Source organism: Nannospalax galili, unplaced genomic scaffold (genome assembly GCF_000622305.1).
Source record: "Nannospalax galili isolate Female #2095 unplaced genomic scaffold, S.galili_v1.0 scaffold286, whole genome shotgun sequence".
NCBI lineage: Eukaryota > Metazoa > Chordata > Mammalia > Rodentia > Spalacidae > Nannospalax > Nannospalax galili.
In genome coordinates, this window is record NW_008359442.1 from 7,779,093 (window position 1) to 7,805,546 (window position 26,454).

General features: G+C 37.0%; 1 protein-coding gene across 28 annotated transcripts in view; it reads left to right on the forward strand.

Moving 5' to 3' along the window:
- Window positions 1-26,454, forward strand: part of Nrxn1 (neurexin 1) — a 1,171,927-nt gene that overhangs the window by 837,033 nt on the left and 308,440 nt on the right. For all 28 annotated transcript variants that reach the window (XM_029558644.1, XM_029558639.1, XM_029558643.1 and 25 more), the window contains one exon: window positions 3,465-3,646. In XM_029558644.1, coding sequence (XP_029414504.1) covers window positions 3,465-3,646 — 182 coding nt within the window. The remainder of the gene's footprint in view (window positions 1-3,464; window positions 3,647-26,454) is intronic.

Consider the following 26,454-nt stretch of genomic DNA (forward strand, 5'->3'; position numbering starts at 1 on the left):
CGCCGGGTGTCCATAGTGGATTCCAGGCCAGCGGAAGTTACAGGGGAACCCTTTAAAAAAAAAAAAAAAAAAAAGGAATAACCTTGCCAGATAATATAAGCAAAGCTTCATTCAGATAATTTTAGAAGAGAACATCAAAATTCTTAGATATTTTTTTCTGTTTTTCATTGCTAAACAGTGTCTCTTGTTTGGAACATTTTTCTCATTTCATATGAAATAACATTTCTTTTGCATTAGAGAACAGAGTGAATTAAAAAGAGAAAATTAGGGGCTGGAGAGATGGCTCAGAGGTTAAGAGCAGTGGCTGTTCTTGCAAAGGATACATGTTCGATTCCCAGCACCCACATGGACAACCATTCATAACTTCAGTTCTAGGAGAATGTAATGTCCTCTTCCGAACACTGCGGGCACTGCACAACACAGGCGCACTTTATACACATGCAGGCAATATATTCATATACAAATATAAAATAACAAAATAAATTTTAGAAAGAGAAAAATAATGATTTTCAACAGTTACAGCTGTTATGTCTTTTCATATGTTTCATTTTATCGACATTCTTTACCAAAACAGGTAAAACTTAACCTTCAAAATACCAAATATGAAGTAGAGAAAAACCTTGCTGATTAATATTATGGTGAATTAACTTCTGGGGATGTTATAGGTAATTTGTGTATTAGTTACTTTTGTATCACCTGAGAAAACAAGATTCAAAAAGGAAGGGTTTCTTTTGGCTCACAAGTTGAGGGTACAATCCATCATGGCAGGGAAGGCATGGAGGTAGAAGCCTGAAGTGGATGGGCACACTGTATCCATCCCCAGTATGGAAACAGAGGGTAGGCAGGAACTGGAACTAGGCTACCAAACCTCAAGGCCCATCCTTAGTGATTCAAATCATCCATCAAGACTCAAGCTCCCAGATGTTCCTCAGCCTTCCAAAATGGTGCAACCAGCTGGAGACCAAGTAGTTAAACACACAAATGTATAAGGGACGTTTCACATTCAAATCCCAACAAATTCTCTTTCTCTTTCTCTCTCTCTCTTTCTGTGTTGGAATGAAGTGTAAGGTGTTGAGGATGATAGCTATTCTTATAGTGAGTTACACCCCTGAATTCTATAATTCATAGCATTTCTAATGTACAGCCTATATACTTTGAATTTTATTGGCTTGTACAATGATGGGTGCCTTTTAAATATAACCTAACTTTTCTTGTGTTGGATAGATGAAGTGCTTTCATATATCGACATGTAAACAATTAAAGGAAGTACGCAGCTGGCACAGCATTTCACCTTTATAGTATTCTGGTGTATCATTTTTGCAGTTATCTCCTGACTGTTTCTTGGGGGAGGTTTACACACACCAAGGTGTTGTGATCATCAGGTATATGCACATTGCACACATCTCCAAGAGCCCATGGGAATGTTTGAGATGAATAGGAAGATTAGCTGATCCCTAGAATAAACTAATAAACTGCTTAATTAAATTCACATAAATGGGATGTTAGATAAATTTTATTTAATTGGCAAATTTGTAGTCATAGAAAGCATACGGCTTTATACACAACTTTTACATATAAGTATTTGTATTTGTAGATCTCATCCCCATATATCAAGATGTTTGTGGCCTAATTATTAAAATTGTTTTTCGTTCAATATTTGGCACATTGTGGGTAGATGAGTGTTTTTCAGAGAAATAGAAGCAATGTAGGATATTCTATCTATCTATCTATCATCTATTTATCTATCTATCTATGCATGTATCTATCTATCTATCACCTATCTATCTATCATCTATCTATCATCTATCATCTATATACCTATCTACATCATCTATCATCAATCCATGAATTACAGAGTGTCTATTTTCTATAATCTTGTACATATATGAAGTGTTGCTTGCAAGCTGCAAACACAGGCATACCAGTCATGTGCTTTGAAGACCCAAGATCCATAAAGGCAGAAGAAAAATATGGTCTAAGCACAGGAAGTCAGGAAGAAAAAGAGGAAAACCACATTTTTCCTCCATTTTTCTATTCAAACTCTCAATGAATTACAGCCCCTCTACACTGGCTGGGCCATCTGCTTAACTCTGTCCACTGATCTAAATGCTAATCTCTTCTAGGGATACTTCCCAGATAGACCCAGGAGTTTCATTTTACAAGATATTTGGGCATCACTATGAAACAACAGCAGCTACATAATAAATCCAAATAGGCATTCTTTGCTGTTGGAAGGCCATCTCTTCCTCTATAAATTCTCTCTAAGGTCTGTTCCTATGCTAAATACATATACATTTGTGTGGAGGAACGTCTCTTCCCAAGGCCCTGTTTCTCTTTTTCTTTTTCCCCACTCCTGAGGATTGACTCTGTGGCTTTGTGTAAGCTAGGTGAGAACTCTACCACTGACATCTCAGCCTCCTTTTATTTTGTATTCTAATATTCTAGACTTCATCCCAGATTCCTAGGCTAGACCATCTGTGGCCTAGGCAGGCCTTGAACTTGGGATCTTCCTACCTCAGTGTTCTGAGTAGCAGGGATTACAGACCTATATCATTAGAGCTGCCTCTATTCTCTTATATAGTTTCTTGGAATCTCTTCTGAATGTTCCGATTAAGGGATTTATTCGGTTCAATCAGAAAGGTGCTAGTGGTGTAGGAGTGGGACTTCAGCGCCTTGGGTGCTGAATAAAATTGCCTCAAAATACTGGTTGAATTAACTGAATAATGACCCGGCATCATTATCCTATCGAAAAAATTGAATACTCACAGAATGAGACCGTGGCATTTTTCTCTGTGCTGTATGCACTTGGAGAGAGTGACGGGGGAGAGAGACTCTCTAGGATGCCCAGTCTCTGCAGACACCAGTCGCTGCTCGTTAAATAAGAACCGACTTCTACGACTGGGATCTATTATCTGTATTTCTTGGCAGGACTGCTGGGGCTTATGGTTGTTAATTCATAAATTAACCTGTGTCACATGTGAATAGACCCTTTCCCCATAAAATTTTGATTTGTAGCATATTTGTTGAAATATGCTCCCCTGTGCCGTATGACCCTGCCATATCTACATGCAGCTCTTGTTTCAAAAACAAGTTGATAGATGTTTCTGCTGATTTTTGAAACCACCAGTCAATGTTTCCTACTAAACTAGTTCTTAAACATTGGCAGGAAGAAATAGAAACCCATTACGTCCTATGCTTGCCCAGCTCGATTGAGAAAGCTGCAATCCACCGGTTGTTCTCAAACACCTGCTGGTGGATTTAATGAGTGTATAAAAACGAAGTAGCATCTCTGTTTCATTTAAAACAATGCTGTCCTCTTTCTTGAGCATGTTTGATTGAAATCTGTTATTTGCTTTGCCATAGTCTTGTGTGTACCATCAACATTTTATTGATATATCAACATGACATGGGGAAGTGTAGACTCAGTGTATTGGTGCTGACTAGATTTGGTTTTTGTTTTACAGCTGGGACAACGTATATCTTTAGCAAAGGTGGTGGACAGATCACGTATAAGTGGCCTCCTAATGACCGGCCGAGTACACGAGCAGACAGGCTGGCCATAGGATTTAGCACTGTCCAAAAAGAAGCAGTATTGGTGCGAGTGGACAGTTCCTCAGGCCTGGGTGACTACCTTGAACTGCACATAGTAAGTACTTTTCAAATAAGGCTTGAAATTTCCATTTCACTGATAATTTTGTATATTTACAATTTTGCTTCTTAGATTGTTTTTTTTTTTTTGCCCCAGAAATCAATATCTTGTTACAGTAAACTTTAGAGGTATTATTGTTGTTAACATGTACTTTATAATACAAACAGTTATCTTTATTTTTGAATATGAAAACATTTCAATTTTGTATTCACAAAGGCTTTTGGCAGCAATTTTAGTGTCTTTAGGCAGTTAATAAAGTAAGTTCTTGCTTAGCAGTATTATAAAACCTAGCTTGAAGTAGCTGGTTCTAATATCAGTGGCATTCAAAGAACTGGATTTGGTGTTCTTACCTCTTTCCTTGTCAGAGAGAAAAATTGTCTAAAGCTACATGGTTACACAGTGTGGAAGGAAAGAGGGAAAGGATACTTTAAGGATATTTGGGGACATGAAAGAAAATGGCAAACACAATTGTTTTTGTGGCATTCTGTACCAGCTTTGATATGTGTCCAGAAAGAAAGGTCTATGGACGCTTGAGATTTATGTCCCAAAACTGTTCCTTTGTGTCTGAGTTCTGCAACACCTCTCATAAGAATTTAATCAGCACATTGTAAAAGGTAATGGTAGCTTATGACTGAGAAGCTTTCTTTTTAGATTCTGTAATTGACTTTATAGTTCAGGGACCCTTCTTTTTACCTCTATATTCAAAGAATTAACAAGGTCAGTCATGGTTCCTCAAGTCCTCATTTCCTTACATTACTTATGAAGACACAAATGCAGTGTTTAATTGGTAAGGGATATTAATATTCTACTTTATATCAAAATGACAAGCAGGAAAATATATCACATATTTAGAACTCTAGAGCTGGCAGTGTATATCTGTGGTAAAGTGCTTGCCTGGCATGTGCAAGGCCCTAGGGTCCATCCCAAACAGGATTAAAAATAAATCAGGAAAATAAATGAAAAAACTCTAAAAGGTTCTATATTTATCTAGAGTATCTTCTGGAAATTTCAAGAGCAATTAATTCTCCACAGCCTCTATTTTAAACTTAGATTTCGTCTGTCACCCCTGCCTCCTGTGATCATGTAAGTTTGATCTGTTTTCTTTTTGTTTAACTCGCCACAGTCTACTTTTAACCCTCAAGAGTTGTGATTAGGACACTATTTCTTTTCTTATTGGAAATTGGCTTTTAGGGATTAGTCCTAAAATCATTTGGAAAACCGCTGGACACCAAACTTTATTAGACATATTTATAAGGTTTCAATTCTTAAAGATTTTATTTTTCCTTAATCTTATTTTCACATTAGATTTCTAGAATTTCCAAAAAGCTGGGTAAAGGTTTACACTGACCACAAGGGCTAAATTCACTGCTAATCTTGGAAAAAATAAGCAGAAAATGCCACCTCAGCACAACCATTATTGAACCATTGTAAATTTTCCATTCAAAATGCGCTTGTCAAAAATGGGAACTCTGGGAAAGTAATTTCAGCTGCCTTTCAGCAAGTATCTAACAATCAAAATTGAAAGCATTTGGATTTTATAGCATCATAAATAAATGATCAGTTGAGATAAACTTAACAGGGCAGTAAGGGATCTTGCTGTTTAAAGTAATCTCAACTTTCGAAATATGTTTGCGTAGCTCTGATTTAAGAGTCTTGCTGCTTCAAGAAATATAAATTAAAAAGAAGAAAACAAGACCTTTTCCTTCTAAGAGAAATTACTTATTGATCCATAACCAATTACACATTTAGCCTGAGAAAAGTTGTGAAATGATCACTCTCAAGTTGTAAGGGGCTGTTATTGAATTACCCAACCTATTACTATTTGCTTTATGGAAAAGGGGTTTGGTTCACAATAATGCCCATTTCTTTCCACTTCTGACCAAATGTGAACTTAGGGTCCTTCAGAAAGTGAGTGATTGACACTCTCGATGTTGCCCTGCTTCACTCCTTTCCTGGCCATGCTCTTCCCGTCGTTGCCCTCGTGAGTGCCCCATCCCTCCTGGCTCCTGCCCTTTGACCTTACCTGTCCATTTAGTTTGGATTCATTGCTTATGTCTACACAACCTTTGTCTTGGACTGGAAATCTTCAAATTCTTTCCATGTCCCTAGAACCTGTCCTTAGGTGGGAAATTGATATAAGTACTGAGGAATTTCCCAATACTATCACATCAGATCTACCCATTCTTGTATCTAAACTAAGGCCCCAGTCTTAGTATTAATCTGGCAAGTAAAACCTTCTCCTTCCTTTGTCATCATTGTCTGTATAGTGTACAGGCAATATAATTCAAAAGCTATTTATTTTATTTTTAAATTAATTTTTAAAATTATTGTATTTATTTTATGTGTATGCATGTATTGCTTGCATGTAGGTAAGTGCACCCGTGTGTGCAATGCCCGTGGAGAGGCTGTCGGATCCCGTGGGACAGTTGTTAGCTGCCATGTGGGTGCTGGGATTCAAACCTGGGTCCTTTGCAAGAACAACCAGTGCTCCTAACCGCTAAGCCATCTTTGCAGCCCCTCAAGAGCTGTTTATATGGACACGAGTTACCTCCTTCTATATTTCTTTTTTTGTAATTCATTTACTTTTATTTTATGTGTATGAGTGTATGCCTGCCTGTGTGTAAGTGCACTCATGTCATGCAGTGCCTGTAGAGGACAGAAGAAGGTGTCAAATCCCTTGGAACTGGAGTAATGGATGGCTATTAGCTACCATGTGGGTGCTGGGAATTGAACCCAGGTCTTCTGTAAGAAAAGCCAGTACTCTTAACCACTGAGCTATTTCTCCAGCCCCCTCCTTCCATATTTCAACACACAATTAACACTAACCTAAGTTTAAGTTTTGTTACTGTTTGCTTGTGTTCTCCTTTGATTTTTTTTTTTAATACTGAAGCTGACCTCTAATTATTTCCTGTAACTGGGTTAATGAAAGAAGAGAAAATAATTAAATAATAAGAGCAAAGAGATGAGAAAATCACGACAATAGAAAGACAAAGAAAGAAAAAGGAAATAAATGGACTGGAACAGTAACACAAAATGATACCTTACATAGATGTAACATGTTTCTCTTGGTGTCTGGGGTAATTGCTTTTGAGATAGACTGGCCTTGAACTCCTGATCTTGCTGCCTTTGCTTTCTGACTACTGGGATAACAGGTGTGACCACTATACCTGGTAATCATCTTTAATATCAATTCAAAATATTCAAAATCTCTTTTATCTAACTATTGTTATCATTTTCAAATTCATCTTGGATTTCCATAATAAAATCCTGCTTTTTTCAGGACTGGAAAAGTAAAATTAAAAGACTACATTGAATTTTAGATCATTACTATTGTTGGGTATTTGTTTAAAGAATATAACAGATTTAAAATTTAAATTTTAATAGGTGACATGTCTTATCTATAAAAGTTAGAGATTTTGGTTACTTATTAAACTGCCCAGAAATTTTATGAAAACTTTTCAAGTTAGCATAAACTATGTATGGATCTCATTTTAAAAAAATCTTACTTCCATCTTTAATTGATAGAGGGAGGGAAAGAACAGGAAGGCTGATTGCATTCATTAAAAGATGCTCCATTCTTGCTGAAATGCATAATGCTGTTTCAATTAGCTAACTGTAAAAGTCTGATTGGCATATAATTTCATTGAAGACTTGAATATTTGACATGGCTTATCTTCCCATTTTTCAGAGTGATCAAGTTTGATTTCACTACAAAATGTAATCACATTTAAATTTTGATTAACTGTGAACTTAAAAATATAACAACTTGGGAAAAAGTGCTTTGAATCAGGTGTTCTAATTTGGTTTTGATAGATTGATTTTTGTTATATTAATATAAATGCCACCACTGTAGAGCTTACTATGTGTGGGATTACTATTGATTATAAGGGTTTATGAGGAGATGGGAATAGTAAAGCTTTGAAGTAGAGAATAATTTTTTTCTAATGTATTTTATTTATTATTTTTGCTTTATGTGTTTGAGTGTAGTGCCTGCATTAATGAAAGTGTACCTGTGTTGTCAGAAGAGGGTACTGGATCTCCTGGAACTGGAATTATGTATGGTTGTTAGCCACCATGTGGGTGCTGGAAACTAAAACTTAACTGGTTCAGTTTATTGGAAAAATTATTGGCATCTCCTTAAAAATTGCCTCATTTATTTTAGCCAATTTAATTTATCATGAATAGCTATTTCACTTGCTATTTCGTATCTACTGTTACTTTTAGATACAGATAAGCTTTCTAGTGGCAGAAAACATGATTTACAGTAATGATAATTATTAATAAGAAAACCACACAGAAATGTAGCTTATGTCTTGCAGTGCATGCTAGAATTTGTTCCATGATATTTATTGATCATCTAATGTGTCCCAGGCCTATGTTAGGCTTTATAGATATGAATGAACTAGCTTCTTAACACCAACTTCAATAAATGTTTGCAGACTAAATGAATGAAGAAGGCTGTCTGGGATCCCCATCACCAGATAGCTTGGACTATTTATAGTAAATATTTGTTTCAAACTGACTAGTATTTCTTGTTATTTGTTCATTTTTCCTTATAATGGTTGTAAATTTATTTGACTGCTATTTATAAGACCAATGGACAAATCATAGGTTTTTTTCAGACAAAGAATATAAAGTGCATGAAACATATAAAATGTTTTACTATAAACATGTAAATTGGTGATACTGAGGACTATTTAATTGATATTAAAAAATAACTATTTAGAAACAATGAGCTAAACATTGAAAGAAATGTATCTCATTAGCTGTATCATGCAGTTTTTCCAAAGCTGTCTCTATCAGAAAACCTCTAGTAGACAGTAGTCTAGTGATGTTAATTGGAGGTTACTTAGTAATGCTCAGATTTATGGAAGAAGGCCACTACAAATGAGGGCTAGCTCCCTTCCATGGACTTTAAAGGTGCCTGAGTCCTGACCGGGGACTGGAGAGGAAGAGATGAGTGAAGCGTGTTCTGTGAAATCCTTTCATCCTGGGAACATGAAAGAGCATTGCAAATTCCATTAGTGAATTGTTGTACATTTTTGCCTTAAGTGTTCCTTCTTTGTACTTTTCTGGGCCGGAAGCTGTTATTTTGAAGTCAAGCTCTTAATTGATTTTGATTTACAAATATATCTTTGTTTAGCATTATTAGTATACACCAGAAGCACTGTATTTATAGTAAATATTACACATCTCAGAATAGCTTGACAATATTGATGGTATGGCTAAACTTTGTCATCTGTCTTTGCTTCTACACCTTTCTATCCATGTTACATGATTACATGACCTTACTGTTATAACATTCAATCCAAAAACATCATTTTAAAGTCAATAATTATACATGGGTGCATACTAACATAAACAAGATAAGACACAATTATTTCCCTTACAGGCTTTCTGGAATTGAAATTAGACTCTGAAATGTTCTTTTAAACCAACAGATGCACCTATTTATAAAAATTTCATGTTCTCCCATAATATTTGAATTCAACACATTAAATCAGCTACAGTAGATATTTTGTGTGGTTTAGCTCCAGGTTCTTGTATAAATTAATTAGAACACATGTAGCAAACTTGACAAGAATTTTTAAAGACTAAAATAATGATTTTCACCAGGTGTTGAGACATCTTGTCATACAAGTATCTGAGGTTTGCAGGGTACAGTTATTTTGGGGGAAAATGCGACAATTGATGCTCACATTTATATGGACTGGAGTGCTGTCCAGTTAACTACTACCAACCTGTATTGGGGAATGGTCAAGTTAATAGTTGCAAAGTCCTCCCTTATCCTTTCTCCTTGGAAGTATCAACCTAAATTTGAAAAATAAGCAAGAGAGAAGCTCTCCAAAGAATGACATTGATTAATTGGGCTTGGCAGAGTCTCACCGTCATGAACATGTGTGCTGTAGTAATTACAAGCATACTGAAAATTAGTATAGAAAAAGAGCTCTTTTCTTTGTTTATTGTTTTTGTATTTTTGATTGGGGTTTGTTTTTTGTGGTTTGGCGTGTGTGTGCGTGCATGTGCGTGTGTGCTTGCGTGCGTGCGTGTGTGTGTGTGTGTGTGTGTGGTTGTTTAAGACAGTTTCATCCACCAGTTCAAGCCTGTTCTTCCTGCTTCACTGCCTTAGCTCCTCAATAATAGACATGCACTGCTATATCCAAGTGCAAAGAATAGCTTTTAAAGACAAAGGTGAAGGGTATATTAGATATTTTTAAATAATACCCTTTGGCTACAGTGAATTATATCAAAGATGGTCATCTCACACTGAACAGTTTGTGGGCAGGTCTTTGTAGATGCACAGTTGTAGCCCTTGTAGTGTGGCAGCCTTCTGTGGTGTCATTATCCCACCGCATGTGTAACACCCTGTAACATTTCCGATTGCAGTTTTTTTTATGTGTGTGTGTGACAGTCAGAGGACAACTTTAGTAACTGATTCGTGCCTTTCCCCATCTAAGTCCCAGAGACAGAACCCACGTTGTCAGGCTTGAGCATTTCATCAGCTATTCATACTATTCTTTTCACTATTTTCCTTTTAGTTAGGGATTAACACGAGTCATTTTGAGCCCTACGACTTTCACATTTCTTTCACAAAAGTTAATGCATTTTCTCACTTTTATAAGCGACTGGTAGTTACCTTTGGTGCACCAGTATCTTTAAATTGATTTCTAGATTTCTAGAGTTTTCCCTTCTCTGAATTTCTGTTGTTTGTAAAGCTTAATAAATGAAAACTAAGACAGTCTTCTGCTTGGCCTTCCCCAGTTAACTAAAACAGTCTTCCTCCTGGGCTTCCCTAGTTAACAAAGATAGTCTTCTGCCTGGCCTTCCCCAGTTCAGGGTACCTCTTAGATGTTTGCAGTCTGCCTCCTCTTCTCGGTTATCCCCCCACCTCTTATTCTTAAACTGCAAAATTGCCTTTTAGATCACGTTTTCCCTCTCTCTCTAAAACAAAAATCACATTGATGACTCCCAATTATGAACAGGGAAAGACACATTCCCCTTCTAAAATGCTGTGCCCTCTGCATTCTGGTATCAGTTTCCCTTTTTGGGTCCAACTCCCACATTTCCCTTCTTATTTCTTGTATTAGTTGCTTTTCTGTTCCTGTTATTTTTTTTTTTTTTCAAAAGCATGAGCAATGCAATTTCCAAAAGGAAAAGTTCATTTGGCTTAGGATCCCGGAAGGATGAGAGTCTATCATGGCTAGGTGGCATGGTGGCAGAGGCAGCCAGAGTAGAGCTGAGATGCTCACATCCTCCAGGAAACACAGGAAACAGAGAGAAGGAAACTGGAAACTACGGCAGGGCTATGAGTTTAAAGCCCACCCCCAGAGACATGCTTTCTCCAGCAGAGCCTTCCCTCCTTCCTCTGTATCACCAACTGAGGCCAAGTTTTCAAATGCTTGGCGCCTATGAGGGACATTCTTATTCACACCACCACTCCTCTTGTCTAATAAAATGTATTAACCCACTCTTTGAAAATGTATTTCTCCTCTCTTCTACTTTTGCTTTATTACCAAAATATTTCTTTCCATTGTCATCGAACAGATTGTACTTGGCCATCAAGGTTTCTGTTCAAACACTCCACGTTTTCACGATCGGCCCAGCAGCTTTTCACTTCTTAAACTGGTGGAAAAAAGTTAGGGTTTGGGGTTTGGCTGAAAAAGTGGGGAAACATGCCCTGATCATTATGTATTAGAGAAATCTTGTCCACAGACTGCACCTTCCTGTGATTGCTTCTTTCCTGGATCCATAGCTTTATAGTGGGTCTCAAGCTATTGTACAGAATGGTTTCAGATCCTCTGTGAAGCGTGCAGTAGTGAGCTGCCTGTTTTCTCATACTAAGCTAACAAAATAAGACTATGTAGACATTCGAATGACATCTTCTTCACTTCTGTAGCTAATTGCATTTCAAAACTCTACCTCCAAATAACATTCATTTTGGCTAATTGAACACAGCATAATGGGTCACCTAAAATGCAATTTATATCGTCGATGATTGATTATTTATTGCTGTATAATAGATGTCTCCATGATTTAGCATTTTGTAACAGTTTGGTTATTAAGGGATTACCAGGAGAAGTAATAGTTAAGAACTCTGGAGCTCTGAAGCTATCGGATATGTTCTGTCTTATAATACAGAGTCTGTGTTCCAGAAGAAAATGATGAGCCACCGTTAAAACATATGCAAATGGGTTATTAAGGATGCAAGCTTTGCAAAAGTCTAAATACAATATAGATTGATGGAAAAGAAATGAAGACACTGCTTGGGGCTTAATAACTATTTTGAGGAATGCATAGTGAATAAGGGGTCATTTGCACACTGATCAGGAAAATGTCTTTTGTTGCACAAAATAACACTGAAAGGCATAAGCAAAATGCATGGCGGTCATATTTTAAAAATGCAAACAGCATAGCAAACACGTCAGCCAAAGACTAGGAAACAAGAGGCTGGTGATGCTGTGCATTAGAATTCTATTATTGCTGACATCGGGTCATTCAGATGTGAGTAGTTCATTCCAACAAAGGAAAGGAATAAACTAGGTGAATATATTAGGGGATAATCCTGTTAATAACCGGCATAAGTAATCCAAGTTATAAGGTACCAGAGAAGACTACAGGCAGTTTTTATGAGACTGGAGAAAATTCTTTAATGAAAACATTCATTTTTAGGGTCATGGTATGTAACTTGTGATGTCTTAGATACTTTAAGAGGTAACATGCTACACCTGAATGCTGTTATGTCAACAAGATGAAGAGGCCTTTCTTCGCCCTCTTGAAAGCCAGCTGTTCAATCTTTTTGTTGACAAAGAACATACTGATGAGGAATGCTCAGTTACCTTAGGAAAACATACTAAAACTAAACTCCTCCTATCATGAAAATCACTTCCCCCTGGACCAATTCCATTGAGCCTTCCTGACCAATGAATAAAGTACAGGGAGAAATTGATGGTCTATCAAAGTTATATATTCAGATAATTGGGAATTAATTTTTCTAAGATAAAGTAAAGAGAGTGTCTGGAAATAAAATCAACAAAAACAACAAAACTTTTTACTCTTGTTTTGTACTTTATAGTTTCTTCTAACATTTGGTAATTTTTATTTTTTATTTTTTTATTTATTTATTTTGCTCTTTTTGAGACAGAGTCTCTCTGAAGCCCCAGCTGGCCTGAAATTCACTATGTAGACCAGGCTGGCTTTGAACTCACAGAGATCCGCCTGCCCATGCCTCCCAAGTGCGGGGATTAAAGGGATGTGCCACCATACCTGGCTTATTTGGTAATTTTCTGGACCAAGACAAATTTTGGTTTTATTTCAACATGTTTGAATCTTCTCCCCTTAATACTGGTGATCGAACCTAAGGCCTGACATATACTACACAGTTGTTCTAACACTGATATACATTCTGCCTCCTCTCCTATTTTTCTTTACTTTTTTTTTTTTAGGAGACAGGGTCTCACTAAGTTGCCCAAGCAAGCCTTGAGCTTGGAATCTTTCTGATTCAGCCTTCCTAATAGCTGGGTATATAGGTCTGTACCACCAGGCCTGGCATACACATTTAAATTCTGATGTTTACGTCTCTAGTCATGATAAATAGGATGGTGTTGTACAGTAGTGAGTATCATGATGACAGGTAATTTTTTCTGTTTTGTGCCTGAACCTAGCCTAAGTCTCAAACTTAGTCTGTGATTCATCAATATTGGTTGAAACAGTTTGTCAATTCTAGAAGTTCTACCAACTCAAACTTTTTGTGTGTGTTCTTTAATCTCTCAACAGAGCATTTAATGGGTTGAGCAGAGATCAAGGGCATCATCAAAAGTTGATTAAATAAACACATATAGAGCCAGTGATAGGTGAAAACTTTAACTTCAAAACATGTTTATAATTTGTTTGTTACCTCTTTATGGATTGATATCTTCATACAAAAAAAAAATCTGTTGAACTATACCTTAACCTGTTCCAAGGAGAACCTTTTGATGGCTATTTTGCAAATAATTCAAAAGTCAAAACTCTTTGGCTGATTCTATAAGAAATGCGTGTTGACTTTTTTGTTTGGTTTTGTCTTTTGCCTCATCTTCAGCTACACACTATCCTAACTGACACATAGTCACCCTTTAGTACATTTACTTCACCCTCATCCTCCTTTTTTAAGTGCTTCTTCTTAAGTACCTTTCATACATACAGTCCAGGGATGCGTGGCTCCTGACCTCAGTCCTTTATCCTATTTTGGTAGACACATAATGTAAGCACATAGGCTGATATTTCAAATCATCCCTGTGTAGAATCACAATGAAAGGTTTTTAAGCACCATGAAACAGTCTTCAGTGTGACATTCATTAAAGCAACCAACAACAGTTTATAAATGTTCTAAAGCCATCTAATACTCCTTAAAACCCCCAGAGAAAATAAAATTTAATCCTCATTTAGCTAATGAGAAATATATCATCTGGCCACTAAACCATAAAACCCAGTCAGATTCACCCAGTGTGACTCCTACATCCTTGAACTCAAACCACTGCTGTGAAGCAGGTGCTGGACATGACGCATATGAGAGTACAAAGGGCTTCCCTAATCAGGTCAAACACAAAGGTCATTCCCCATCAGGCCAAACTCAACAACTCTGCCTTTGTTCTGTTAAGTGTATATGCGGGAATTCAAATGTCTCCAGATTTAAAGTACTGCTACATCAGAAATGACGGGCATGTTTGCCTGTTACATAACTATTTTGACTAGTGAATTGAACACATAGAAACTTGTCTGACTAGTTTTCTCAAACATTCTGTGTTAGCTAGCTAATAATAGCCATCAGTTTTTATGCCCGAGCCATGCCTAATTTTAAAAGTAGAGAAATGCATATATTTTTATCATTAATGACAGTAAAAATGAATTTCCAAACTGTCTTTGTTCACGCTACGTCCTCTCTTTGATACTCCTTTTTCCTCTTTTCCCTGTCTGCTCTTTTTCCATTTTGCAGACCTGGATCACATTTCAATGCCTTACAAAACTAACCATCCCCTTTTATACTATGGAAGGACTTTGTTTTTAATTTTGTTATCTGTATAATTCAAAGCTATATTGCTTATTGTACTATTTTTATATGTCCTTCTCATTATGTTATGAACTATTGAGGTCAGTGATCATATACTATATAGCTTTACATTTCTGTGTTTTCAGATACTAGCTTGATACTCAGTAGATAATAAAGAGCTACTGACAAGGGAAGGCATCACAAGTGAATAGAGAAATGACCAAACTTCCTTACACCTTGCCTTTGGCTGGTGGCATCCCTTGGTCTCCTGTTGGTAGTTTTCCACTGTAGTACAAGAGCTCACTACAGCAGTGCTCTCCTGAGCATGGTATGAGGTAGGCTCCCAGAGGATAATGGTATAAGCATGTGATGCTCTGTTGGGACTCTCCACGGCCAGCCTACTGCAGTATACACACACAAAGCAGAGCCCTGGGTGCCGAGAACTGTTATGAAATGATTCATTACCCATGTGGCATCCCATCCTGCCCAGTGCTGGAGATGAAGCCATGCTAGGCAAGTGTTGTACCACTGAGCCACGTCCCAGTCCTTGTTTTATCTTTTGTTGTTTGTTTTGAAATAGGCTATTACTACATAGCCTCAGCCGGATGACAGGCATGTGCCACCATTTCTGGAATTTTTTTCTAATTTTGCCAGCCTCTGACAATTGTGTAAATAGTAATGATGAAATTGATTATCTGATGATTAAATTTTTCAATTTTTAATTATTATACATTAAATGATTGAAAGTAATAACAATTATCATAAGTAGAACTAACCTCCCTTTTTAAATCATGCTTACTCTATTTATCAAGAACAAAACTGAACATTACTATTTAGCATGTATTGAGTGCTTATTATGAACAATGCATTTATTTAAGCATTTTGCCTGAAAATTTTATTACACTTAATATTCTCAGTAATCTACTGAAGAAAGAGTTGTTATCTCAATTTAACAGACTGTGCTAATAAATTGACCAATGTTACAAAACTAATGAATAACTGCTTGGATTTGAACCAGCTCATGACTTCAAAATTCACTTTTCTTTAGTGCAGAGGAAAATTTGGGGCTATCTCAGCCACTTTGCCAAATACTCCTATAAACTTGAATGGTTATCAGTCTTAAACCAATGCCAGGAGATCTCTTCATGGTGGCAGAGATCTCTTATGTGTCCTCTAAAGTGACTGCACTAAATGACCCAGTGTCACAGCATAACATGTGATATTTTTTAGCAAGATCCCACTATTGATTAGAATCATAGGCTTCTTTGTCATTTTTCCAGTTGTGCCTGAATGTTGAGCTAAAATGTGTTGCCTAATGTAGAAATATAAAAATTACCATGTTGCTCTGAATGTTCTGGCTGTAGCCCCAACTCTCAGAATTCCCCACTTTCTAAAGCTATTGCACAAAACCTAGATGACTTGACTTGACTTTTTTTTAAACCTACAGACAGGCTAGGATCTGTGTATTTGAGCATGTAAATGAGGAAGAGAAACGGGATACATTAGTGCTGTAGTGCTTGGGATTGGTTATTTTCCTGACAGCTGTTCAAAGGAAAAAAGTATGTCATTCTACTCATTTTTTTTTTTTTTTGGTCTTTTTGAGACAGGGTCTCCCCGTAGCCCCAGCTGGCCTGGCGGGATATATTAGTGCTGTGTGGCTTGGGATTTGTTTTTTTTCTGACAGCTGTTCAAAGGAAAAAAATATGTCATTCTTTTCATTTTTTTTTTTTTTTTTTTGGTCTTTTTGAGACAGGGTCTCCCCGTAGCCCCAGCTGTCCTGGAACTCACTATGCAGACCAGGTTGGCCTTGAACTCACAGAGATCTGCCTGTCTCTGCCTCCCAAATGCTGGAATTAAAGGCGTGCGCCACCACGCCTGGCTCGACTCATTATTTTTAATTATTAATAGAAGCAAGTTTCAGGGGTTCCATATCCCACAGGGCATCAGCAGAGAAATGGGGTTTAAGTTTCAGAACCAACATGGAGTGAGGTCATGTAGCTGCCACATAGTTTCAGAATTGAATTTGATCTTTAAACGACAGACATTGCAATGATATTTCACACTGTGGGAAGAGGAACATCCTAAACTTTTGCTCTCCTTCTGCTTCCCAATTCAACCAGGAATTGTTTGGTCACCTGTAACTGTCTATTGCAGAGTGCTGTATGTGTGAAGCAGTGGGGGATGCCTTTGTTATATGAAATCGCCACATATATGTTGCTCATTATTATGTGAGAAATATAATCAATGGATTCATAATTGCCTAAATCTGAGTGAACTTCCCTTCATTTCAGTAGACTGTATTTCCATTACTTAACTGTTGGCTCATTTTATTTGCTGGCTTTTTGTGCTGCTGCATTTTTCAAACTGTCTAGACATAAAGTGGATTCAATAGACTAGTGATGCATAGATTTGGGTCTGTAAGGCCAATAATATTTTACAACAGGCTGTTCAGAAGGAATTGAATTTTATTTGTTGCCTTATGGATGAGAGATTCTATTTTCTTTTCAGAAAAACTCATATTTTAATATATATTATTTGTAGGTCATAAAAATACTCATTGAAATTTTAGATAATGCAACATAATGAGAATAAAACTTAAAAGTTCACTATAATTTTGTGTTTTACTGTGCTGTCTCAAATTCTAATCTCCACTTTTATGCATAAATTTCCTTTATATATGGGATAGATAGATAGATAGATAGATAGATAGATGCACATATATACTCACTTAAACATTCTTCAAAAAGATGGAATGTTATCTTCTGATGCATACTATTCTGTAACTTGATTATTTTTATTCACTGTATTTTAGGCATCATTACGTTTTAGGGCACATAATTTATTGACTTCATAATGTCCCAATGTTTGTGTGTGCTACTATTTTTTGAACCATTTTCTAATGATGGATAGCTAAACTACAAGAATTATGAGTATCACAAACGATATTTAATCCTTTGAAATTATCATTTCACTTATATGAAAAATATATTTAAGATAGATAAATTCATACAGATAGAATAACCGTATTTATTCTCAAGCTTCCTTTTAAGACCACTGTATTTGTTAGCATTAGTAGTAGCTCACAACTACTCTACGAAGACATCACAAAGTGCAATGCTTCATTTTAATTGCACTTTGGCTCTCTTATCCCTTAGATATTGAGCTCTGTAGAATGAGTTCCTTCCTGGAATATTTGATTTGAGATTGTTTCTGTTTTAATAACAGTACATAGAAATGCTACCAAGACACCTTTAACTAGAGTCACAAACTTTCACCTGTCCTGGCAGCTTTCAAAGAGCAACAATGTGCTAAGATTAGACAACAGCTTCATGAATTCTGTGGTACTTTTCAGTAAAGTGAGGTCCACTGGAAAAAGCCAGGCAGGCAGGACTTTAATTCCACAATAGGAACCAGGCCTTTTTCAGGGTCTGCCTCTGTTCTTCACCTTCACATACTCTATAATTCTTAATTTTGCCCCTAGTCACTTTGTATTTCAATCATGGTGTTGTCAGGACTTATGAACAGTGGTAGAACTTGACAAACTGCTAAATGCATCAATATTGTCAGCATTGTTGTGGTTTAACTTAATACAACAAACACAATAACAACAGATAGGTTCTGCTATTAAACATTTAGGAAATCGTAGAAATCTATGTCTTGGTAGTATACTTAAACAATGAAATTTTTGAATTCAGATGGTAGATTATGTTCAGAGTATGGCTCATATGCTCTCCAACACTTGATGATGGTTAAGATTGAATTGGAAGGTAGTTAAGATGGACTAAAACATGTATCACACTTAGATCTTTTGCTTTCAGTCAGTCTTACTGTAAAGTATAGCCGAGTATAAGAATCATATTTAAAACTTTGAGACTATTTTGACTGTTTTACTAAATGTTATTTTAGTAATACATAGAAACAGTTTAAGCATGTGAAACATAAAAGTAAAATTTTATTTGATTTTTAAAATTGTCTTCAAAGTGCATGGCATGGTGGTGCATGCTTTTTATCCCAGCACTTGAATGGCAGAGGCAGGCGGATCTCTGTGAGATAGAGGCCATTATGGTCTACACAGTGAGGTGCAGGCCAGCTGGGGCTGCAGGGAGACCGTATCTTTAAAAGACCAATATACTCTGCCATCCCTGTTAAGGCCCACTGGGCTGTCAGAGTCCCCAACCATTCCCCAGTGCAACTCTATCTACTGAGTCTAGTCATGCTATCTAGAGTCCCTTGTTTTAGGAAGATCAGCTCTTCTTCATCTAGCAGCAATCACTTGTCAGCATTCCTTCAGATAAGATTGAGGTCTGATGTTCATTTTTGCAGTTCTGTGATAGGTTATTGTCTGCCTGAGTTTACATGGTCATATAATCACATGAGCAGGTTCCCAGGACCTCATAGGACTCTGTTTCCATATGGTCATGCACCTCCTCCCTACATGACACAGTTACATGGGCTCCATTGGGGGGTGGTCTGTGGGAGGTTGCCAATGGGAACAAGGGTATAAAGATGATTGAGATTGTCTGAGATATTCTGTATGAAATATACCAAAAATTCAAATATATATATATATTCCCCCTTGGGTTTTACTAATGAAAGGTAAAAGTTAAAATATGTAAGCGAAAAGGTAGATCTTTTATGCGCTAAAACAAGTACACTGTAGGGCTTAATAGATGCTGAAAATGTTGAAGTGTCATTGCTGTCTCATGTATCATATTCGCTAACATATTTAATGGCTGAACAGATGCAGCTTGCTATGGTAACACATGGTACTGAGCAGCAGGGAGTTCCATTTGATAAGTCAGTTTTTATTTTATTTCTTTATCCCCAAACCTTCTCTAATAATCCCAAATTCCAGGGTGTTTTGATTTGTTAGGCAGAAAGCAGATAAGAGGAATTCTGTTCTCTACTGCTTATTTCCAACAGGTTGTTTGGCTTCAGGATTCAGAGCCCGAGGGATTCTCAAGTAAAATAACCAAGTAACATTGGGTAAAACATGAAACACAGAGAATTACAGAGCTCTACAATATAAGTGGGTAGAGTGCCACCTTCAAGGCAGTTTTGCAAGGTAGCCATGGTAGCACAGGTTAGTAGGAAATTTTGCAGCTTCTCAGCAGGAATGAGATACATGGTGAGCAGGGCATTTAACTGTGATGGTTTGTGTACATATTGTATAGCTCTCTTGCTTAACTAGCAACGCTTGTGAGCAGAGGTGCCCAGGGGAACTTGAAGGTGTTTGGGGTTGCAAAATTTGCTCTCTGAAGATCAATTCTTTGGAGCTTTCCATGAGCTATTTTCCAATACTTTAATTGCTTGCGTCTGGAAAAATAAAAACACCTGAAATATATTCTAAAGCTAAAATAAGATGACTGTTTGGCAAATATATTTTGAGAGGCACAGAAACATGTAGAACTGATAACAGACTATTTGAAATAAGTTTTAGCAAAGATCCTGAATAGCTATATCGAAAGCTGTAGAATTGCGGAAATTGGATACAGCCTATTGAATTTGAAGGATTTCTGGTCTGCATTGGATGGCAAGGGAATTATGCCAGTCTGATCTAGAGTGTGAAGAGGCTTGGTTCAAATCTCACGAATCTTCTAGTGCAATTATCTGGATGTGGAAAAGCAGTTATAGTTCAAGGGGTTCTGTATGTTTTCAGAACATACAGAAAAACAAGACACCTTGTTTTTCATCTTCTGTAGTAGGATTTATATAATCTTCAACCAGGATCTGCTGAAACATTATGGTGTTGGTCTTTTTCTGGTACTAAGATTAATTAATATGTACAATCTGTTTCTGTCTCAACAATCCACACTAATTCAGAAAATGAAGGGAAGTCCTCCTGGTTTGTACAAGTGAGAGAATCTTTTCTTCTTCTTCCTCCTCTTCCTCCTCCTCCTCCTCCCCCTCCTCCTCCTACCTTCTAGAGAGACTGTAATAGGAGCACCCTCACCAGATACCAGCACCTTGCCCTTGGACCTCCCAGCCTCCCTTCCTTGTGAGAAACAAATCTCTGTTCTCTATGAATTGTCCAATCTGCTATATGTACTATTACAGTAACAGAAACAGACTAAGACAGATCCTTAGCAACTAAGGGGGTGAACAGGTAAAAAAAAAAAAAAATTCTCATAACTATGCAGGAGTAGTGAAAAAGAAGTCTTTCCTGACTTCCATCTACTATCTTTGGTAATTGTGACCATCACAGCATGTGCTTGGGAGTTGGTTTGATTAGGTTTTCTAGTAGCATGATCCATAATTCATTCTAAGCCTGCCTGTAAGAAAATTTTCTCAAAGAAATGGTCACTTCAGTATCTGTTTTCTGGTTAGTGGGAATGAGAAGCAGGAATATCTTTCTAGAGAGGCACTAAGTTGAGTGCTGTGCAAACTCTTGGTAACATCTTGTGTTGGTGTCACCTTGTTTAACACTTTATACTAAGAATATAGTACCTCAAAATTATATTTTGTGCTTGATTTGATTGTTTAAAATAGGTTTGTGTAAACCTACCTTCCTAGAGCCCTTTTATTCAATGGTTTGATGACAATTTATTTTTAGTATAATAACAATATTCTTCTGACTTTCTAAGAGTCCTTTCTCAACCCAGAGGGGAAATCATATATTAACTGTAATATTCTCCTCTAAAAAGGTGCAAAAGAATGAATTGTCTGAAATACTGAGATTTTTGTATATAACATATAGATGCAGTATAGTTATATAACAGTTTATCATCTTAGAGGCATTGCAAGGTTATTTAGATGTCAGTAAGCTAGAAGTGGTTATTTATCTTCTGCTAATGAGAGAGAGAGGAGAGAGAGAGCAAGAGCGAGAGAGCAAGAGATCAAGATCAAGATCTAAGCCTGTTTGAAAATAGTCAAAGCAGTACACCCCACCTGAAAACTCAAGCCAGTCTTTCAAAGTCTAACGACTGTTCATGCAGAGAACCAAACCTTTAATCACTGGTGTTCTGTGTACTCAGATTCCCCACAGAGGAACTTAATATAAATTCATTGACAGTACAAAAGAGACAATACAAAGGCTATTAATATATCTTTCTCAAAAATATTTTATTATTTTAATTTTACTTTATGTGTAGGCGTGTATGGCCTGCATGTATGTATGTGTGTGCACCCATGTCCTGCAATGCTTACAAAGGTCAAAAAAGGGCATCAGATTCCCTGAAACTGGAGTTATGGATGGCTGTTAGCCATCATGTGGGTACTGGGAACTGGAACCCGGGTTTTATGCAAGAGCAGCCACTGCTCTAACCGCTGAACAATCTCTCCAGCCTCAATATATCTTTCTTTTTAAAACAGACTTGAAACTATGGAATAAAATTATTTTGCTTTGCATATATATAATGGGAATCTATAGGATTTTAAAACAAGGTCACATAAAGTGTCTCTAGGTGTAAAGTTAGGTTCTCAGATCTCTGGTTTCAGGAGCTGGAAAGGTAACTAACTGTCTCTCATTACAGACTAAAGATTACCCTACCCTTCGGAAAGTAAATGGATCATATGGCTCCACAAGCTTTGTCCTCCCTAACAGTTTAGATTCTGTCTTAGACTTCATGAGGAACAAATGGCTTTGTCTTCCATGTGCTAGGGAGACAGTCTTTATTATCACTGAACATGAAGCTTATTGAAGAAGTCAAAACTGTGAAAGGAGAAAAAAGACACTAAATTTTAAGAAGCAGATAGTAAAATCTCAAGTATAATGTGATAAATACTGTTCCATCCAGAGAGAATCTACATTTGTCAGAGAGAGGAGTTGATGTCAAGAACAGAAGGACCTTTCAAAAGGATAGCTGGCGTTAGATGACCTGCAGTCTACCAAAGCCAGGGTCATCATTCCTCATTCATTCTTGAGCGTCCTCTCTTTCTCTGTCTCTCTCAGACACCGGGTCTCATGTAGGCCAAGGTGACTTCAAACTCCGACGCCCTTTGCCTCCACCTCCCAAACACTAGTATTACAGGAATGAATCACCATGCCTGGCCTATGAATCCTTTCTGAAGGGCTTTCGAATGCAAAACTCCTTGTTATTTTCTTGCAATAGAGTGATGAATGAGATAGTGCAAAGTATATGGTTCAAAACACAAAGAAGATGGGAGACAGATTTCTAACAAATAATTTTCAGTAATATACTGACATTAACAAACTCCCAAAACTTAAAATAATAGCCTAAAGAAAGAATAGTGACTTTTGTCTTTCCATTCCCAGAGGTACCTTTACCAGAGCAGAAATTTAGGTGTTTGGGTGAAAGGTTTGCTCAACTGAAAAAAATAAACAAAGGGGCTGCAGGGTAAAGTAAAAGCTATGGTTGGATTCAGCATGGTTTGCCTAATTGTGTGCTCATGAATGTAGCCCAGATCAGCGTTAAAAATGTTTCTAAATGCAGGGCGAAGTGAGAGGCACCTTATCTAGTTTTTCAATAATAATAGTTTGGAAGGAAAGGCAGGGAACAGGAAGATTCTTTTTAAGTATGTGCATGACCTCATACTTAAGATAATGATCCAAGTGTTACTAAATGCATTTTCAGGACAGTACTGTAGGGTGAGAGGTGAGCTTCAAACAGGCCTTCTGGAAACAGTCATCTTGCACTACAGACTTTGCAAAGTACCTGCTTTTCTACCACCAGTTCTCAGGGTCTCCTATCACAGTTAGTTCCTTTTATCTCTTTAGGCAGTTCTGAAAAATAATACAGATTGAGAGTTGAGCCCCTATTTATAGAATGTTTTGTATAATTGCATGCTTAGATAAAGAGTTTTACAGGAAGTAATTATAGATCCAGTCAGATAATGAAAGTCCTATGATTTTAGGGATTTGTCCAGGTTTCGTTTTCCAGTTGCCTGGCTTCTCAGCTGACTGAGTGGGCAGAAATGCAATAGTAACAATGGTGTAGATACTTAGCATTCTCACAGAATTCTGCTATGTGCATTGTACGTGCTGCTTGATGCAGGTTTTTAAGATGTAATTGAGATGGAATCTATTGCTCTTTAAATATTCTTTGCTATTTTTAACATGATGAACTTTTATTATGTAAAGCACACATTCTGTAGTTCTCATAAACAAAGTTTGGAAGAATATTAGTGGGGAATGCCAGCATTGTTAGGAAGCATTGTGCATGCTAGTGCGTTTTGCTCCCGTCACACTTCAGACCCCTTTGTCATTGCCATATTTGTCTTCACTGGTGTCTGACCAGGTGTTCTATACCAAGTTTGTCAGGAACATGACATGGCGATAGCTTTTGACCATTCAAAATATTACTGAGAAGTTGTCTAAGCCATGTCTTTTATAAAATAGATTCTGTGACAGAACTAGTGTTTACTCTGTACTTAAATCCTGTGTTTTAAGGAGAGTTGAAATACGCTTCAAATGACCCTCAGATCTGGAATCTGCCTTTGGGAGTTCTGTTAGCACGGTGACATTGATAGTTAAAATTTGAGGGGAACGTTCCACTCCACTGGTGAATGTGGGGAAGTTAGTACGGTAGTTCTTTCGTTCCCCAAGGCTGTGGCTTTCTGATTTATTTTTTAATAGGTTTAGAACAGAAAGCTTAAAAAGAAAATGAGGTTGTCTTTCAGCGTGTGTTAGTTTCTGCTCTTTTCCATTTGTAGTGTAGCCTCAGAATCTCTTCATTGCGTCTCATGGAAATAAAAAGTGGTGATTCAAATGGAGGAATAATTGTTTTCTACCTCTAATTTGTAAATAATTTCTTACCTGTTTTTGTGTATGAGTGTTTTGCCTGCATATATGTAAGTACATCCATGTCACACAATGCCTGGGGAGGCCAGAAGATGGTGTTGGATCCCCTGTAACTGGAGTTATAGATAATTGTTAACCACCACGTGGGTGCTGGGAACCAAACCCAGGTCCTCTGGAAGAGCAGCCAGTGCTCCACCACTGAGCCATCTCTCCGGCCCCTAAGAACACTTTCTTATTTTTCTTTTAGGCAGGGTGCCTCTGTAGACCCAGCTGGCATGAAACTTGCTTATGCAGACCAGACTGGCCTCAGACTCACAGAGATCCACCTGCTTCTGCTTCCCGAGTGCTGGGACTAAAAGTATGTGCCGAGCCTGGCTATAAAGACATTCAATGTATGGCTTAGTGAGTGTCACCATCTCCTCTGCATTCAACTTCAAAATCCCAAGTTACATTTTCTTTTTAAAAAGTAGAGGACATGAAGCTGGGAGTTGTACTGCTGGAGAAGCTGCAGGGGGAATTCTTGGGGGAACCCCTACACATCCCCCAAGATATAAGCATATCTCATTGTGGAGGGATATAAGCAGATCTCATTGTGGACATGCATGAAATTCTGAAAGTATAATGATTACTATAACATCAAATGTAGAATTCACACTTTGTCTATACTGTACCTTAAGTGTCCTGATAAAGTATAATACTAAATTTATATTTGTAAAGCTATGGTTTAAAAAAATATGTGTAAGGGAAACTGATGAAATGTTGACACATAGTTTCTGTATTTCAGTGGCTGAATTGTTTTGTCTTAGTCTATATTTCCATCTGAATTTGGAGTGGATTATTAGATTATTATTAGAGCATCACATTTGAATAAATATTATAAATATGATATTTATAAACATGAAACATTAAAAGGTCTTGAAAATTTATGAGGTCCTTTGGCATTAAAATATAATAACATTCCTAGAACTGTCTTTCCTCCATGTCACATCCTCCATTTTTACTTAAAAGAACTTCTAGTTCCTTCCACAGTAAACTAATTTAGCCAATTGTTCTAAAATGTGAAGTCACTTTCTAGTTCTGATAACTTATAGGCAAATATCTTATTTTCTAAAAAACTGCCAAACATGATTGAAATATTCATATAATTAGTTTGGACTGAGTCCCAGTCTAATTAACCTAAAGTTATAACTATTTCAACTTCCTTGTATTTATAACTGTTATTTCAAATATATGATTGTTCGTTTCATTTGCTGTAAACAGTTCAATCATTTGAATATTAGCTGGGACCAGAAGAAGTATGAAATTATGTGCTTGCTAAAGTTTTCTTTTCATGAGACAGGATGGTTGGAGAAAGAATCCGACACGTGAAGCTGAACTGAAGAACGGGCAATTGGCTTCTGAGCAGGAGTTTGAGTCTCGAGCAGTGATTGCTTAATTCAGATTGTGTGGATTCCCTAACATTGACACCATGGTCTCTTTATAGACTGCTGCATAGTTCATAGCATTTTACACATCACCTATTAAAAATCACTCTTAAATATACAAAGAATGCCTTTTTTTGTACATATTTAATGAATAAGGAAACTAAGACCTACAGAAGGTGAAAGTTAGGATTAGTGAGAGGGTGAGCAAAGACCAGAGCTCAGGTCTTCTGAGTCTATTCCAGTTACTTTTGCTGTACTAATAAATCTGACATTTTCTCCTAATACACTGCTTGAAGTACTCTTAGCCACCTGTTGTAATGCTTGTTCTTGATCACAGTCTATGTTGATATAAATCTGACTCACTTGATGTAGAAACATGTTGACCTGTAACATATGATTTCTGTATCAGTGGTCTCTGTGTCCTGGGGGTTTAATATGGGTATGCAATTCTTTCATGAAGTCTTACAATAACCTTTTTATTTTCATGCAAGACTAGAAAGAAACCAGGGTGTTTAGTCAGATAAGGAAATGGGGATATAATTGAGATGAAGTTAGAATGTAAAGTGTTCAAAAATGCCATGATAAGAAAAAAGAAATGCATAGCATAAAAAATTACAATCAGTCTCTTGGGTACTATAGAAAGATAATTACATAA